This window comes from Sebastes fasciatus, chromosome 4, assembly GCF_043250625.1.
Source record: "Sebastes fasciatus isolate fSebFas1 chromosome 4, fSebFas1.pri, whole genome shotgun sequence".
NCBI lineage: Eukaryota > Metazoa > Chordata > Actinopteri > Perciformes > Sebastidae > Sebastes > Sebastes fasciatus.
In genome coordinates, this window is record NC_133798.1 from 39,320,760 (window position 1) to 39,333,893 (window position 13,134).

At 45.0% G+C, this 13,134-nt stretch overlaps 1 protein-coding gene across 3 annotated transcripts in view; it reads left to right on the forward strand.

Moving 5' to 3' along the window:
- Nucleotides 1-12,900, forward strand: part of plekhg7 (pleckstrin homology domain containing, family G (with RhoGef domain) member 7) — a 15,765-nt gene extending 2,865 nt beyond the window's left edge. For all 3 annotated transcript variants that reach the window (XM_074634210.1, XM_074634209.1, XM_074634211.1), the window contains exons 3-17: nucleotides 837-859; nucleotides 3,940-4,058; nucleotides 6,144-6,184; nucleotides 6,492-6,593; nucleotides 7,012-7,161; nucleotides 7,394-7,489; nucleotides 8,159-8,257; nucleotides 8,563-8,676; nucleotides 9,087-9,261; nucleotides 10,947-11,062; nucleotides 11,219-11,306; nucleotides 11,390-11,469; nucleotides 11,560-11,713; nucleotides 11,828-11,925; nucleotides 12,630-12,900. In XM_074634210.1, coding sequence (XP_074490311.1) covers nucleotides 837-859; nucleotides 3,940-4,058; nucleotides 6,144-6,184; nucleotides 6,492-6,593; nucleotides 7,012-7,161; nucleotides 7,394-7,489; nucleotides 8,159-8,257; nucleotides 8,563-8,676; nucleotides 9,087-9,261; nucleotides 10,947-11,062; nucleotides 11,219-11,306; nucleotides 11,390-11,469; nucleotides 11,560-11,713; nucleotides 11,828-11,925; nucleotides 12,630-12,740 — 1,566 coding nt within the window. In that variant the 3' untranslated portion in view covers nucleotides 12,741-12,900. The remainder of the gene's footprint in view (nucleotides 1-836; nucleotides 860-3,939; nucleotides 4,059-6,143; nucleotides 6,185-6,491; nucleotides 6,594-7,011; nucleotides 7,162-7,393; nucleotides 7,490-8,158; nucleotides 8,258-8,562; nucleotides 8,677-9,086; nucleotides 9,262-10,946; nucleotides 11,063-11,218; nucleotides 11,307-11,389; nucleotides 11,470-11,559; nucleotides 11,714-11,827; nucleotides 11,926-12,629) is intronic.
- The last annotated feature ends 234 nt before the right edge of the window (nucleotides 12,901-13,134 follow it).

A 13,134-nucleotide genomic window follows, 5' to 3' on the forward strand; every position in this document is an offset into this window, starting at 1 on the left:
TAGTGTCATAATTACAGCTTAAAGAGAAGTAAAAAATGAAAATAAATGAATCTGTTTTTGATTACATGCTGGACCGTCAAAGCCTGTTATGTCTCAAGGCGGCCCAGTCGCACAGAAGTTCGTGAAATAGTCACACATTTCATATTTTTTTTTCGTGATGATCAGCAAGAAATCAATTCGTATGTAATCCAAGTAATTGTGAACCGGGAAGTATAACGAGCGGTGATGGCGGCGAAGGGAGGAGGTCGGGGTGGATGGATGGGCGAGCGGTGTTCGTGTCCTGCGTGAAGCCACAAGTCAAAGTTTATTTATTTGCCATGTAACTTCCGTACTTAAGTTACAGCACTTCCAGTGTTAATTAAATCCAAACCACAATCTTTTCCTAAACCTAACTAGGTAGTTTTGTTGCCTAAACCTAACCAAGTCGATCTTTTCCTAAACCTAACTAAGTAGTTTTGTTGCCTAAACCTAACCTAGTCAATCTATTCCTAAACCTAACTAAGTAGTTTTGTTGCCTAAACCTAACCAAGTCAATCTATTCCTAAACCTAACGAAGTAGTTTTATTTTGAAAAGACTGGAGCGAAAATTGACGCATGCATCGTGTGTTGTTGAAAGTCGTGCTGAGCTGCAGATATTTGTGTGAATGTACACGAATCAAATAGATTAAATATAGTTCACAAACTGCCATGAGACCATGTCGCTCAAGGAGACGTTAATCATCTCGGTACATTTACTGTAATGTATGTTTTCAGCTAATAGCGCTGTATTAGTGTAGGGAATGGTGATAATTTAAAGTTTTCCTCTGACTGATGCAGTATCTTTCCTCTTGTTACAGGAGAAGGATCCCTGCCTGAACAGGTAGGTGTGCCTCAGACTGGTTTGCATGTTGTCTGTGTGTCCTGTCAGCATAACCAAACACACCTGGACTTCACTTTCAAGCTTGTGTGAACATGTTTGCATATCAGGAATGTAGTAAAAACATTTTCCTGTAACTGAACTACAGCACACACATTTTTTTTTTTTTTTTTCATCTCTAATTTCCATAGTAAACAGCTGCTGCTGTTGTCCAAATATCTGCGTCAAATCATTTCCTTAACACGCCAACTGGAGCTACAACATTGAGCGTCTGCGCTCGCAGGACACTCGGTGAGCGAGGATGATGATTGGACCTCTGGTTTAAGGAGCCCCATTGTTCAATCATTGTTATTTCATGTCTTTGTTAATGGAGCATCAGCTTGGTGGGTTAAAGTTTTGAGAGTCCCATGGTTCTGTATGGGCTAGACAAACCCTCATTAAGGCTGTTTTCTCTTAGCGCCACCGCCACCCCACACCCCTCCTAATGGGGCTGCCGGGCTCTTCCCCTCGCTGGATAATTAGGCAGCTATTGTCCCTGTAATTGCACCCTGGCACTGCGCCTCTTGTACAGTGGCCCGGGCCCTGCGAGCCATTGGCTGGGACGGTCTTTTTTTTTTTTTTTTGGGCATCATTATTTCTCTTGTTGTGTCGGGGAACAAGAACAAGTGCTGTCTGTGGCAGAGAGGCCGAGGACACGAGAGAGAGACAGGGCTTTCTGAGAGCGGTCACAAAGCAACAAGATGTCATTGTGTGAGGATGAACTGCGAGGAGGCGCTGACCCCGTTTAGAGGAGGAATCGTGCTTTTCCTCACCGTCCCATTAGAGCCACCACGCATCCTCTACAGCAGCTCAGGTGCTGCTGATTCAGCACCGCCTGCCGTTACGTTGATCTGGAGTGGGGGGGGGTTGTATCGGTTTACCACGGAGAGCGATGAACAGTCGCTGCTTTCACAGTTCAACCCAAGTATCCTGGAGGAAAAAAAAAACATTCAGTCTAGGGATGTCCATAATTAACCGTTAACCGACATTAAGCGTTTTAACCGATTAACGCTATCGGGTAAAACGGTTAAAAGACATGTTAATAATGAACTCAAAAGCTGAGCGGCTCAGAGGAGCAGCTCGTCTCTTTAAGGAGAAAAGCTGGTCCACCTTAACAGTCCACCTTAAGAGGCGGAGCCGGAGTTGCAGGAAGTCGGCTCCGGTCTCTCCGGCTCTCTTGAGCGGAGCGGAGGAGTTGTAGTTTCATAGCATTTATTCACCAACACACTGCTACACCTACGATCACAGCTAGAACGCCACCAACAACCTCACACTCACCGCCAACACACACACGGTCTGTTGGACACTCGCTAAAGTTACGCAGACTACGTGTGGCGGCGGCGAGCACGAAGCCTCCGGCAACGCTAGAGCTGCTAACGTAGCACAAACACACACACGGTCTGTTGGACACTCGCTGGCGTTCCGCGGTGCAGACACACAGCTGACGACCTGCTAAACTAAACTAAATGTGCGGTGGAGACTTTCACTGGGAAAGTGGCTGCATGTCCGCGACACTACACGCAGCATCGTAGCTGCTAAGTTAACGCTCCCGGACGGTGAACTGGAGACAGTGAACGCAGCATCGTAGCTGCTAAGTTAACGCTCCCGGACGGTGAACTGGAGACTCCCATCAACCAATATCTGTTGTGCTCCTGCAGCTGGTGCACCGCTGCATGCAAGGCACAAATCTTGTCAGTTAATAAAGGGTTAACAAGGGTCGGTTATCGGTTAAGAAAATCTTTCAAAATGAGCATCCCTAGTTCAGTCGCAGACTAACTTCTCCTGGTTGGCCCTGGAGTCGAGAGGCCTGCATGTGCATTCGAGTCAGTCTGCTTCTTGTGCAACTGCAGCAGCACAAATGCAGCTTCTGTACGAGGGGATATTAACAGCTATAAGAGGGACAAAGTCAAAGAAAGGTCATTCAGTCTAACAAAGCAGATTTACATATAATAGCAGAGCGAGACAAAGCGGTACCAGCATTGTTCCCCTGCTCGTACTTCTGCTCCACTTCATTGTATTGTCATAAACGCTCCTCTGATCATGTCCTGATAACCTTTAATGTGTTGATCTAACCCGGCGTTAACAGGATGTGTTTTACAATCTACGGAAGGATTCTATAACTTAGTGTTATTATTCCCCCTTGTCCATCTACTTCTGTTCTTTTTAAAGACGTAGACCCTCATGATGCATGTAGAAGTGAAACGGCAGCGTGCTGACGCAGGTCACTGACCAGCTGATCAGGTGTCACCGTGCCGAACCTTACACCTTTTATGGAGGAACCAGCTTGTCCGGTTGCCGTGCAGCTTATTTCTGCTGACTGCATTCATGTGGAATGACTATAAAAAAACCTCTTGTTAGCATTGGCACGATTTGGATTGTGATTGTTGCGTCACAACCGTCATCAATCAAGTTCTACTACATATAGAATTGTTTTATACATCCAACAAATAAAAACATTTATGCGGCCGTGCCCTTTCGGGATACGTAGTCAGCACATTTGATGTATGCCATAAAATTAAATTATATATAATTAAGGGTCGTTTAAAGGTTTTGATTTCAACACGTTGATTTTCTCTGCAGCAGTACAACAGCAGAGCATAAGTCCCAACACTTGAGAGCTGCGCCTGAGGCTAAAAGGCAGGCCGGTGTTTTTCCAGCCATGCTTCGGTTACTAACTATGAGAAGGAGACTGAGAGGATTAGAACTGGCACACACTGACAGCTCGCCAATCAGCAGCTACCCACGCAGAACACTTATCCTTTATAATTTCTGCTTCTCGTGTTAATCGCCCGTTTTACTTCACAATGCAGCAGATGGTATTTCAGGTATCCGTGTAACATGACAGAAGGAATGCTGTTATTTCCTCTGAAGTCTATTCTCTCTCTCTGTGCTGTATTACATCTACAATAGAATAATAGTGCTCAGTGAATCTCAGATGTTTTATAAATGTTCGAGCACTACTACCGGTTTTATTCTTTGTTCGTCAGCCAATCAGAAGCTGAATACCACCTGAAGACGTTAACACCTGTCTGCTGTCCCCTCAGGCTTCAGGAGAGGAGGCGGAGCTCCGTGGTGGTCAGCCTGCCCGGATTGGACGTTTCACCAGGAGACCTTTTTGTATCCAACGGAGCAGCGGACAGATTAAAAGGCTCAAACCTCTCTGGTAAAATTATATATTTTAGTTTATATATATATATATATATATAAATTATATATTTTATATTTATTTATTTTTTATTTATATATATATATATTAATTAATTAATATATATATATTAATTAATTAATATATATATATATATATATTAATTAATATATATATATTAATTAATTAATGGTTTCTTTTTCTGGCTTTGTGAACCAAATGGCTGATTTAAACAGTTAAAGCTGCAGTAGTCAGTATATTTTTGTCATCATTGGGCAAACATCCCATAATAACCTTTCAGAATATTGTAATTCAAGTGTTCTGAGAGAAAACTAGACCTCTGCTCCAGTCATGTGACCAGAACTTGGCGTTTCTTCAACAGATTTCACAATGGCGGCGGCGTCACAAACGTTCTCATTTTACAGCTAAACCGTGCACTACAAGATGATTCTGAGAACATGTGAGGAGAGAAATAGACATTAACGTAACAGAATATTGATTCATATTTGATCAGCGCTGCCTGCTGAAGTAGGCAGATTAAAGCAAATATATGATTTTTAAAAAAAGTTATTTTTATAATAAATCATGTTCCTCTGTGTCCTCCGGTCACATGACGCAAACTCTCCTATTTTACAGCTGAACATCAGGCGCTGCCTAGTTGGACAGTTTGATCGCGAGCTGCGTTAGAGACAGCTCGGCTCTGATTGGTTGATTTCCTTTGGCCGCTGAAATCTTGCAAACGCCGTTATGAGCACCGGAGTTCACAGAGGAACATGCGATACTGTCAGGATGTAGTCACCGTTTTATAAAAATAACTTTTTATGATATTTGCTCAAAGTCACCGACTGCAGCTTTAATGGAGGAAGTGGCTGGAAACAGTTCACTGAATAGCATGTAGCCGTTGTTATTTATTGGTTATGATGCTTCTGTAAACTATTCACAGTCTAGGTGTTGACCCTTGACCCCGTTGAAGTCAGGAGGATTAGGAACCCGAACAACCGTTACTTTGAGTAAATGTTTGTTTTGTATTATTCTCTAGTTAAGAGACGGCTGTGAGACCGGAGTGATGCCATTTTTACCCAGTTTAAAACAGCAGTAGGCGAGATTGGAGCAAATATGATTTAAAAAAAAAAAAATTATTTTTATAAAACGGTTGCTCTATCGTGACAGTAGCACATGAAACAGGTAACCTGAAAAAAATCATGTTCCTCGGTGTCCTCCGGTGTCCTCCGGTGCTCCTAACGGCATCTGCAAGATTTCACAGACCGGAGGAAAACAAGCAGTCAGAGCTGATCTGAGGTCTGCGAGCCAGCTGTCAATCACTCTGAACTCCGACCAAACGGTCAAACTAGGCAACGCTGATCAAATATGAATCAATATTCTGTTACGTTAATGTCTATTTCTCTCCTCACATGTTCTCAGAATCATCTTGTAGTGCACGGTTTAGCTGTAAAATGAAATTTTGAAATCTGGTGAAGGAACGCCAAGTTCCGGTCACATGACCGGAGCACAGCCAATAGGAACGCTCTCTCTCTCTGAAATGACCTGTGATTGGTCAAAGTCTCCCGTCATGGGCAAGATGTTCTAAAGCCTGAAAACAGAGCCATGAGGAGCAGAAGTCTAGTTTCCTCTCAGAACACTTCAATTACAATATGATGAAAGGTTATTATGGGATTGTTGCCCAATGATGCTAAAAATAGACTGCCTACTGCAGGTTTAACAGTTGAATAACTGTTCTGTAATGAGCTTTCGTGCTTGACAACTTCAGAATTTCAATGATTTGCATTTTTTCTAGACGAACCTAAATTCTGTTCTGTAACCCTGGTTATTCTGAAAAAGACAACATGCAACACGTCCATATGTTAATCTAATGAAAGACTTTGAGATAAACGGCTCTAAAACGCAGCTTTCCTCTGACTGAAAGGGTTAATCAGCATACAGTTATTCAGTGTGTGTTGGTGCTTCAGAGGATGCACATTACCAGTGTGATGTCCCAAACTTAAAAGGCAACACATGCACTATTTGTGTGCCACAACCTCTCATATTTGCTCACAGTTGTTTCCGTTCTGTTGGTTCTTAATCAGTGTTTGTGATTTCCTCCAGATACTAAGAAGTCAAAGTGGCCCTTTTCACGGCGTAGTACGGTAGGTGTGCTGTGCTGTTTGTGTGTTAGCTGTTGTTGTCGTGCGGCCGGTGCCAATGTTGTGCTTGCGGTTTTGTTTCGATGTACTTTGTTTGAGTGGGCAGTTGGTTTGGACATTGTTCACTGACCCACTTCTCAAAGCAGATTAATGTGGGTCCTCTGATCCCTTCTGCCACCACACAGCTTTTGTAATCGGTCAACACTTGAAAAGCAGAACTTCAACCAAACTTGTTCAACCCGGTTGTATGAAGAGATAACTCTCTAACTGTGTGTGTGTCTCCCCCCCCCTCACCCCTCTCACCTTCCAGACTAAAGGAAAGTCACAGACGGGCACGACACCAGATATTGAAAAATATCTCTCAACGTCACAAATTCAAGACTGGAGAAACTCTGAGCTTCAGACGTACAAGGTGAGACGCTGACAGACGCTGTTTGTTCTGTAAATCAACGTGTTGATTCTGACTTCTAACGCAAGTAGAGTAACAGTCTGAACAAAGAGATCCAGATTCCCAATCCAAACAGATCTCAGTGTTTAACAAGTGACTCAGAAAGAAAAGGACAGCCGTTAGAGGGAAGCTCCTGCAACGTTTAGATCACTCTCAAGTTGTGCAAGAACCAGAATGTCTAGGCAGTAACCCGTCAGGTCGACCCTGCACGCGTATATAAACAAACAGTGAGTGAGTCAGGCTGGTGGGAGGAACCTCACCGTGACATGATGTGCAGCTTTTCATGCAAACGCACATTCTGAGGTGTAAATAGAAGTCTCGTTTTCCAGGGGTGCTTTTGTTGCCAATGCGTTGATTTGGCTTTCTGCCCGTTTGTGTGCAGGACTACTCGCTAGCGGAGTTCTTGCGGGACCAATCCTCCCAGGTGAGCGATGCCTCTGACCCTCAGGGCTCCAAGAGACGAGAGGCCATCTGGGAACTCTTCACCAGCGAGTGTGTTTACTTCCTGGATCAGCTCATGGTCCTCAAAGAGGTGACTGTCCGTACAAAGCCTCAGAATGCACAAATACGCACACAAATAAATAGACCAAACCCAAACGAAACCCAACTCCCGCTGCTTTGTGTTCTTTCTCCCGTCACTGAATTCCTGCTGCTGAGGTATCATGTAAAAGTCTCTTCATGTTTTCCATTGTTTACGGCGGCGGATAAGAAACGTAACGCCAGCCGGTCTGTTCTCTCTACCTGACTTCTTTTGTTGCTTTCAGGTGTTTCTGGCTACACTCACAAACCTGCAGATGAGGAACTGCCTGTCTGACGTCGACTCCTGGAGGCTGTTTGCAAACCTCAACGAGCTTTGCCTGGTGAGACGTGATGCAAATCTCTAGCAGCAGGCCTGTTAGTTTCAGGTGTGTTATGCAAACAATTAGAAACAGCAGCAGCCTTCACAGCGTTCTAACAACACCAGTTTGTTGTGCTGCATCAAAAGGTAAAAGACAATCCGGCCGCTCCACCCTCCACCCTCCTCCCTCCACCCTCCACCCTCCACCCTCCTCCCTCCGTGGTGGAGGGAACTCTGTTTGTAATCACACTCACAGCTCAGTGAAGCTCCTTCTTTAAGGTGGAGGGGATCAATACAGCGGCCACTTCGGGACAAATTCAAATTCATTCAGATTCAATCAAATCAACTCACTTTTTCTTTTTTTTTTAAATTACGTTTTTGCCTTTAACTGACAAAACTGAAGTGTATGACGCTTCGTGCTACAGCATTCTGACAGTTACACTCCAGTTACTGGTGAAAGCAAAGTGACCTGTGACATTGAAGGACTGCATCTTTTATAGGGAATATCATACTGGTTGTTTTTGGTTTATCAGTAGTAGTATTACTTGTTTTTATTTAGAAGAAACTAAAGAGGAAATAATATTATTACCAGACTGAGCGTGACCGAGGTGAGGGAGAGTGTAGCGTGACCGTGGTGAAGCGTGGCCGTGGTGAGGGAGACCCGACACTGAGTGTTTTTTTTCTGCTGCAGGTGAGCTTCGGTTTCCTGAACAACCTCCTCCGCGTCATCAAGGACACGTTGGAGATCACGGAGGGTGGCGGGCCCACCCTGCTGGAGCTGCTGAGCAAGGCGAGTGTGTGACTCACATGTGGACACACACATTAACCTCAAACACGCTGACTCAGCCTAGACGCTCAATTAATCGCTCAGTTGTATACTAAAGTGTATATTATCCTACTTTAATATATAGGAAAATAATAGAAACCTCTCCATCATACTGTTGAATTACGCATTACAAGACGCTGTAATGTTTGTGTTTGTACCCAGACTGGTATCTTCTAGTCGCCCTTCTTTATGATCTGTTTATCTGCAGCGTGATGGCCTTGATGACCAGCAGCAGCAGTCTGTGTAATAACTCTGCTATCTGTTGGCAGGCCTTCCAGGAGAGCGTCTGTCACTGCCTGCAGAAGTACTGCCTCAACTACTCCACGGCTCTGCTCTATCTGGACAGCCTGAAGCCCAGAGAGGACTTTGGATCCTACGTGAAGGTACAGACGGGAACTCGCCGAGGGTGTGTGTAGGTGTGCACGCGAGTCAGAGCGGTGGCGGTGGCAAGGACGCCGTGTACCTTGACAACGCTCGGTGCAAAGGTTAAGAGAGAGAGAGGACACACGCAGCAACGTTGAGGTCTAAACAGCAAACAACCAGTTCAGTGTCCCCGAGGCCGGCCAGAGACAGGAATGTGACCATTTGTCCCTCGTGTAACCTTCCTTGTCATCGTGCTTATGTATCTGTTGGAGCTTTTTGTTTTGGTCTTCGATATCACACGCTTTTCACTGCCCCCCGCCCCCTGTTCTAACAAACACCGTGACCACTCTTTCACCCCTCTGACCTTCTTTTTCCCACCGACAGCCCTCCTCTCACCCCGTCCTCTCTCTCTCTCCCCCCCCCCCCACAGTGGTGCGAGAGGAACGAACAGTGCCGGAGGCTGCAACTGCGCGACCTGTTGGTGGCGCCGCTGCAGAGGCTGACTCGGTACCCGCTGTTGTTGCGTAATATCGCCAAGAGATGCCAGACAGAGGACGAGACCAGAGGCCTGCAGGTCATAGCGGAGCAGGTGGACACGTCTATATGTGAGCATCCTGAGCTACTTCCCTTTCTATTGCATCACCACAAAATATGCTCTCATTTGCATAAAATGCTGTTTTCAAATGTTCCTCACCACCTGAGCGTGTCAGCGCTGCCTTATTATCAACAGACTCTCACTGACTGAGTCGGCACACTGAAGGGAGAGTTATAGGACTTTAAGCTGAATATTCCTCCGAGCTTCAGGCGTCACACGTCTCTCAGCGGCGTCATTCAGCCGATCACGACTCAACTGTTTCTTCAGTCGGGCGTTTGACAAACAGTAAGATGCAAGAAGCATGTTCAAGGGACTGTTTGTAAGAATCAGAAATGTCTTGTTAACAGCTTCACCTGTGTCCGTTAAGTCAACTAAAGTCAGCGTCCTGTTGCTGCCGCTTGTGCTCGCTCTACATAGACATGAAGGAGCATCACTCAACACAGTGAGGAGACACACGTCAGCTAAAAGCTCTATCACTCTATATTTCAGCTGCTTGGCAGTAATGTTAGCTGACCAGACCAAGGTCTCTCCATGAATCAATGCTGATCCTAGTGTTGGCTTTTCCTGCTTCAGCCTCCCGACCGCGGCCGGAGGGAACGGGGGAGACGCCGGAGTTTTGGTCGGAGACGATAACGTTTCTCTCTGCGGAGCCCCGTCACTTCACAAGACACGGGAAACCTCTGTTGGTCTGGAGGAGCTGCAGCAGTTATTTCTGCACAAACGTCCACTGAACATTCACTAGATATTCTCAGAGCTAAACTAACTCTTCTGCAGTGTGGAGTGAGCAGCATGCACGTGAGAGGTGGAGAGAGAGAGAGAGAAGGAGCGCGGTGTGTGAGTGAAGGCAGGCAGAGGAGCAGAGGAGCAGAGTACAGCAGAGACTCCGGTCCTGGAGACCAAAGCTACGGTCTCCCCCGCGTCCTCCGACCGCGGCCAACACTGTTTAACAGACGGGCTTCACTAGGTAGAACGAGCGAGCGTGCATGGAACACCGACCCGCAATGATTTCTACGTGTAAGAAGTTACAAACAGTCCTTAGAAGCAGATGTCAGCAGGTTATCTGTTCTAAAACAAACGGACCAGTTTGTGTCTTTTTCTGAGCAAACAGGCTGCATGTCTTTCTGGAAAGCAGCGAGCAGCTCTGACCGTTTCTTCCTCCCAGCATGCTCTCTGCCGGCAGACCTGTTTGTGGCGGTTTACTCTGTAACTAGATGACAGGCTGTGGGAAACGCGCTGCAGCGCTGCCCCTCGATGGTATTCTGTTGTACTGAACAAACAACCGAAACAAAAACAAACAAACGTCACCGGCTCACCGATCTTCAATTACACAACTATTAAAACAATGTGTGACAGAGCTGCACCGGTGACGAGGAGTAACCACGTCTGAGAGGTGCAGGGCAACGTCCTCTGGGTGTGTGTGTGTGTGGGGGGGGATATTTACTGTAAAAGCTGAGCGTGTTGAAATCTCTTACGGCACGGTCACGCCTGTTTGGCAGGCAACAATCACTACACAAGAAAACAGATAAAGATAATAATAGAACTGTCATGTGAAAACAGGTGTTATAAATGTGGCTGAAGTACCTGATTATTCTTAAAGGTAGTGGACAGTTAGATCCTCTCCTGTCCTAACTGTGTACTACTGAGGTTTAAGAGGTTTCTGTCTGATTGGTTGAAAGGATGCCTCTCTGCTTCCAGGTGATTTGGAGGGAAAGGTGAAGTGGCTGGATAACTACCAGAAGGTGAAACAGTTGAGAGATGCTCTGGTTTGGCTTCCTGTCTGGGAGAGAGACAAGCGCGCCTTCGTCCCCGAGGTCTGTCTGTGTGTTTGTTTACATATATATATTAATATCTGTGTGCTTTTGTGTCTTTGAGAGTTTTGTTGACTTCAAATGTCATGAAAAGCAAAAACACTCAACGTCAGAAGGTGAAATGTCTCCCTCTTACCTGCCTGACTGCTTCTCCTGCAGAATCTGAAACATCTGTTGAAGGCCGTCACGCTGGAGAATCTCATCTCTCACAGAAGTCTGCTGCACGAAGGGAAAATGGTGCTGACAGGTGTGTACGGCTGAAACACATCTCACATGCATCATAAAAAAACAACAATCATCTCACACCATCTTCGTTCGGTTGATCTCCAGAGAACACGAAGCTCATCGATGTTTATCTGTTCCTGTTTGACGAATTCCTGCTGATCACGAGGACGAAGAGAAACAAGAAGGTCTGTTTCTCGACAGATGTTCAGTGTTCTGGCTCTGCAGGAGCTTCATGTTGTTCACACTGTTCATGTCCCGTCTGTCTTCCTGTGTAGCGGTCCATCGGTCCAGAGCAGAACCCTCTCCGGATGCCACAGAGCCAGGAACTGGATCAGCTCCTGAAGGACGGATGCACCTTCACGGTTCTGGACCAGCCCGTCTCGCTGGACCGACTCCAGCTCAAGAATATTGATCAGCTCAACGCCTCCAGTAATAATTCTTTCTTGTTTATTGGGTTTCATGTTGAGAGCGCGTCATGCTGGGTCTGGATATGCGTTGTGTGTGCGAGTTGATGTTAACGGATGAATTGTGCTTCCTTTGTAGCGTCGGGGCTGCCTCACTCTTTCATAATCATGCACCAGAACCGCTACCAGCAGTGTATCGGTGCATTCATCCTGCAAGCTGCTTCAGAGGCTGCCAAGGTACCGTACCAACCGTACCAACCGTACCAACCGTACCAACCACACTAACCACACTCAAACTGTGAAGCTGTGCAGACTCGTAAGAGCTGGTAGAGCGCCGATTGTGTTCTGTTTTACAAAAATACTGCGTACATATCATACAGACGTGCAACATAATGTGGATTTGTTAATTATCTCCAACCATTTCTTTCTGTGTCACATCAACACAGTAAACCACAAAAATAATCTTTTTAAAATGTGTTTTGCTCACTTTTGTATGCAAGTTTAGCTGACATTTAAACCCACTTGTCACTTACAAAGTAAATTAGATTGACCTCATATTGCAGTTACTTACAGATGGAAATCTGCCAGAGGTTTCCTTTATTCTAATGTTTTAAAATGTGCACATTTACTTTATAAACTGCCATGCAGGAGCTCATTAGTTTACAGATTTATTACATTTTAATATACATTAATTTCTACTTATGTGCATGTCTAAAGTGATTTAGTGCTTTCTGTAGATGGAGAGTAGTCTCCGGTCAGGGATGATCTTTGAGCTGTTTTTTAAGCTCCAGGACAGAATCAGTGATTGCTCATATTTATCCTCTTTACTGATGTAGAGTTATTAGTAATAATTCATCAATATCATCTGAGCAAACCATCCAAACAGTTGCTAACTGACTGCTGGATAATAAACTTTGATATTATTGTGTGACTCTCTGCAGAAAGCGTGGATGTCGAAGATAGAGGGCGCTGTGACGGCGCTGCTGAGGCTGGACTCTCAGCAGCCGCGAGTCAAGAGCTCCTCCTTGTGGCTGGAGTCCTCCCAGATATGAAGATATGAGCCATCATCAAACAGCATCAACGTCTCTACCGTCACCCGACGTCTTGTAAATGAGCGGACTAGCATCACTAGGATCATTTTATAAACTTAATGTTTGCCTTTAAAGGCAGCTGCTGCAGTTAGTGTACAATAAATCTGATTATGTAGTAAAAGTTATGAGTGGTTTTCCTTTTTATTTATTTCTCATCTCAAATTCACTTTTAAACAAAACAATTTCACCTCAAGTTCCATTTAGTAGCTCTTCTTTGTTTGTACAATATCACAGCAGTGAGAATGAAGAATCAAGAATGAACTAAACAAAACAGTTTACTCCAGATAGATATCAATATATATCAAGCATAAGTTATAAAATACAATCTAAAACTCATTTTCTGAGTAATTCTTTG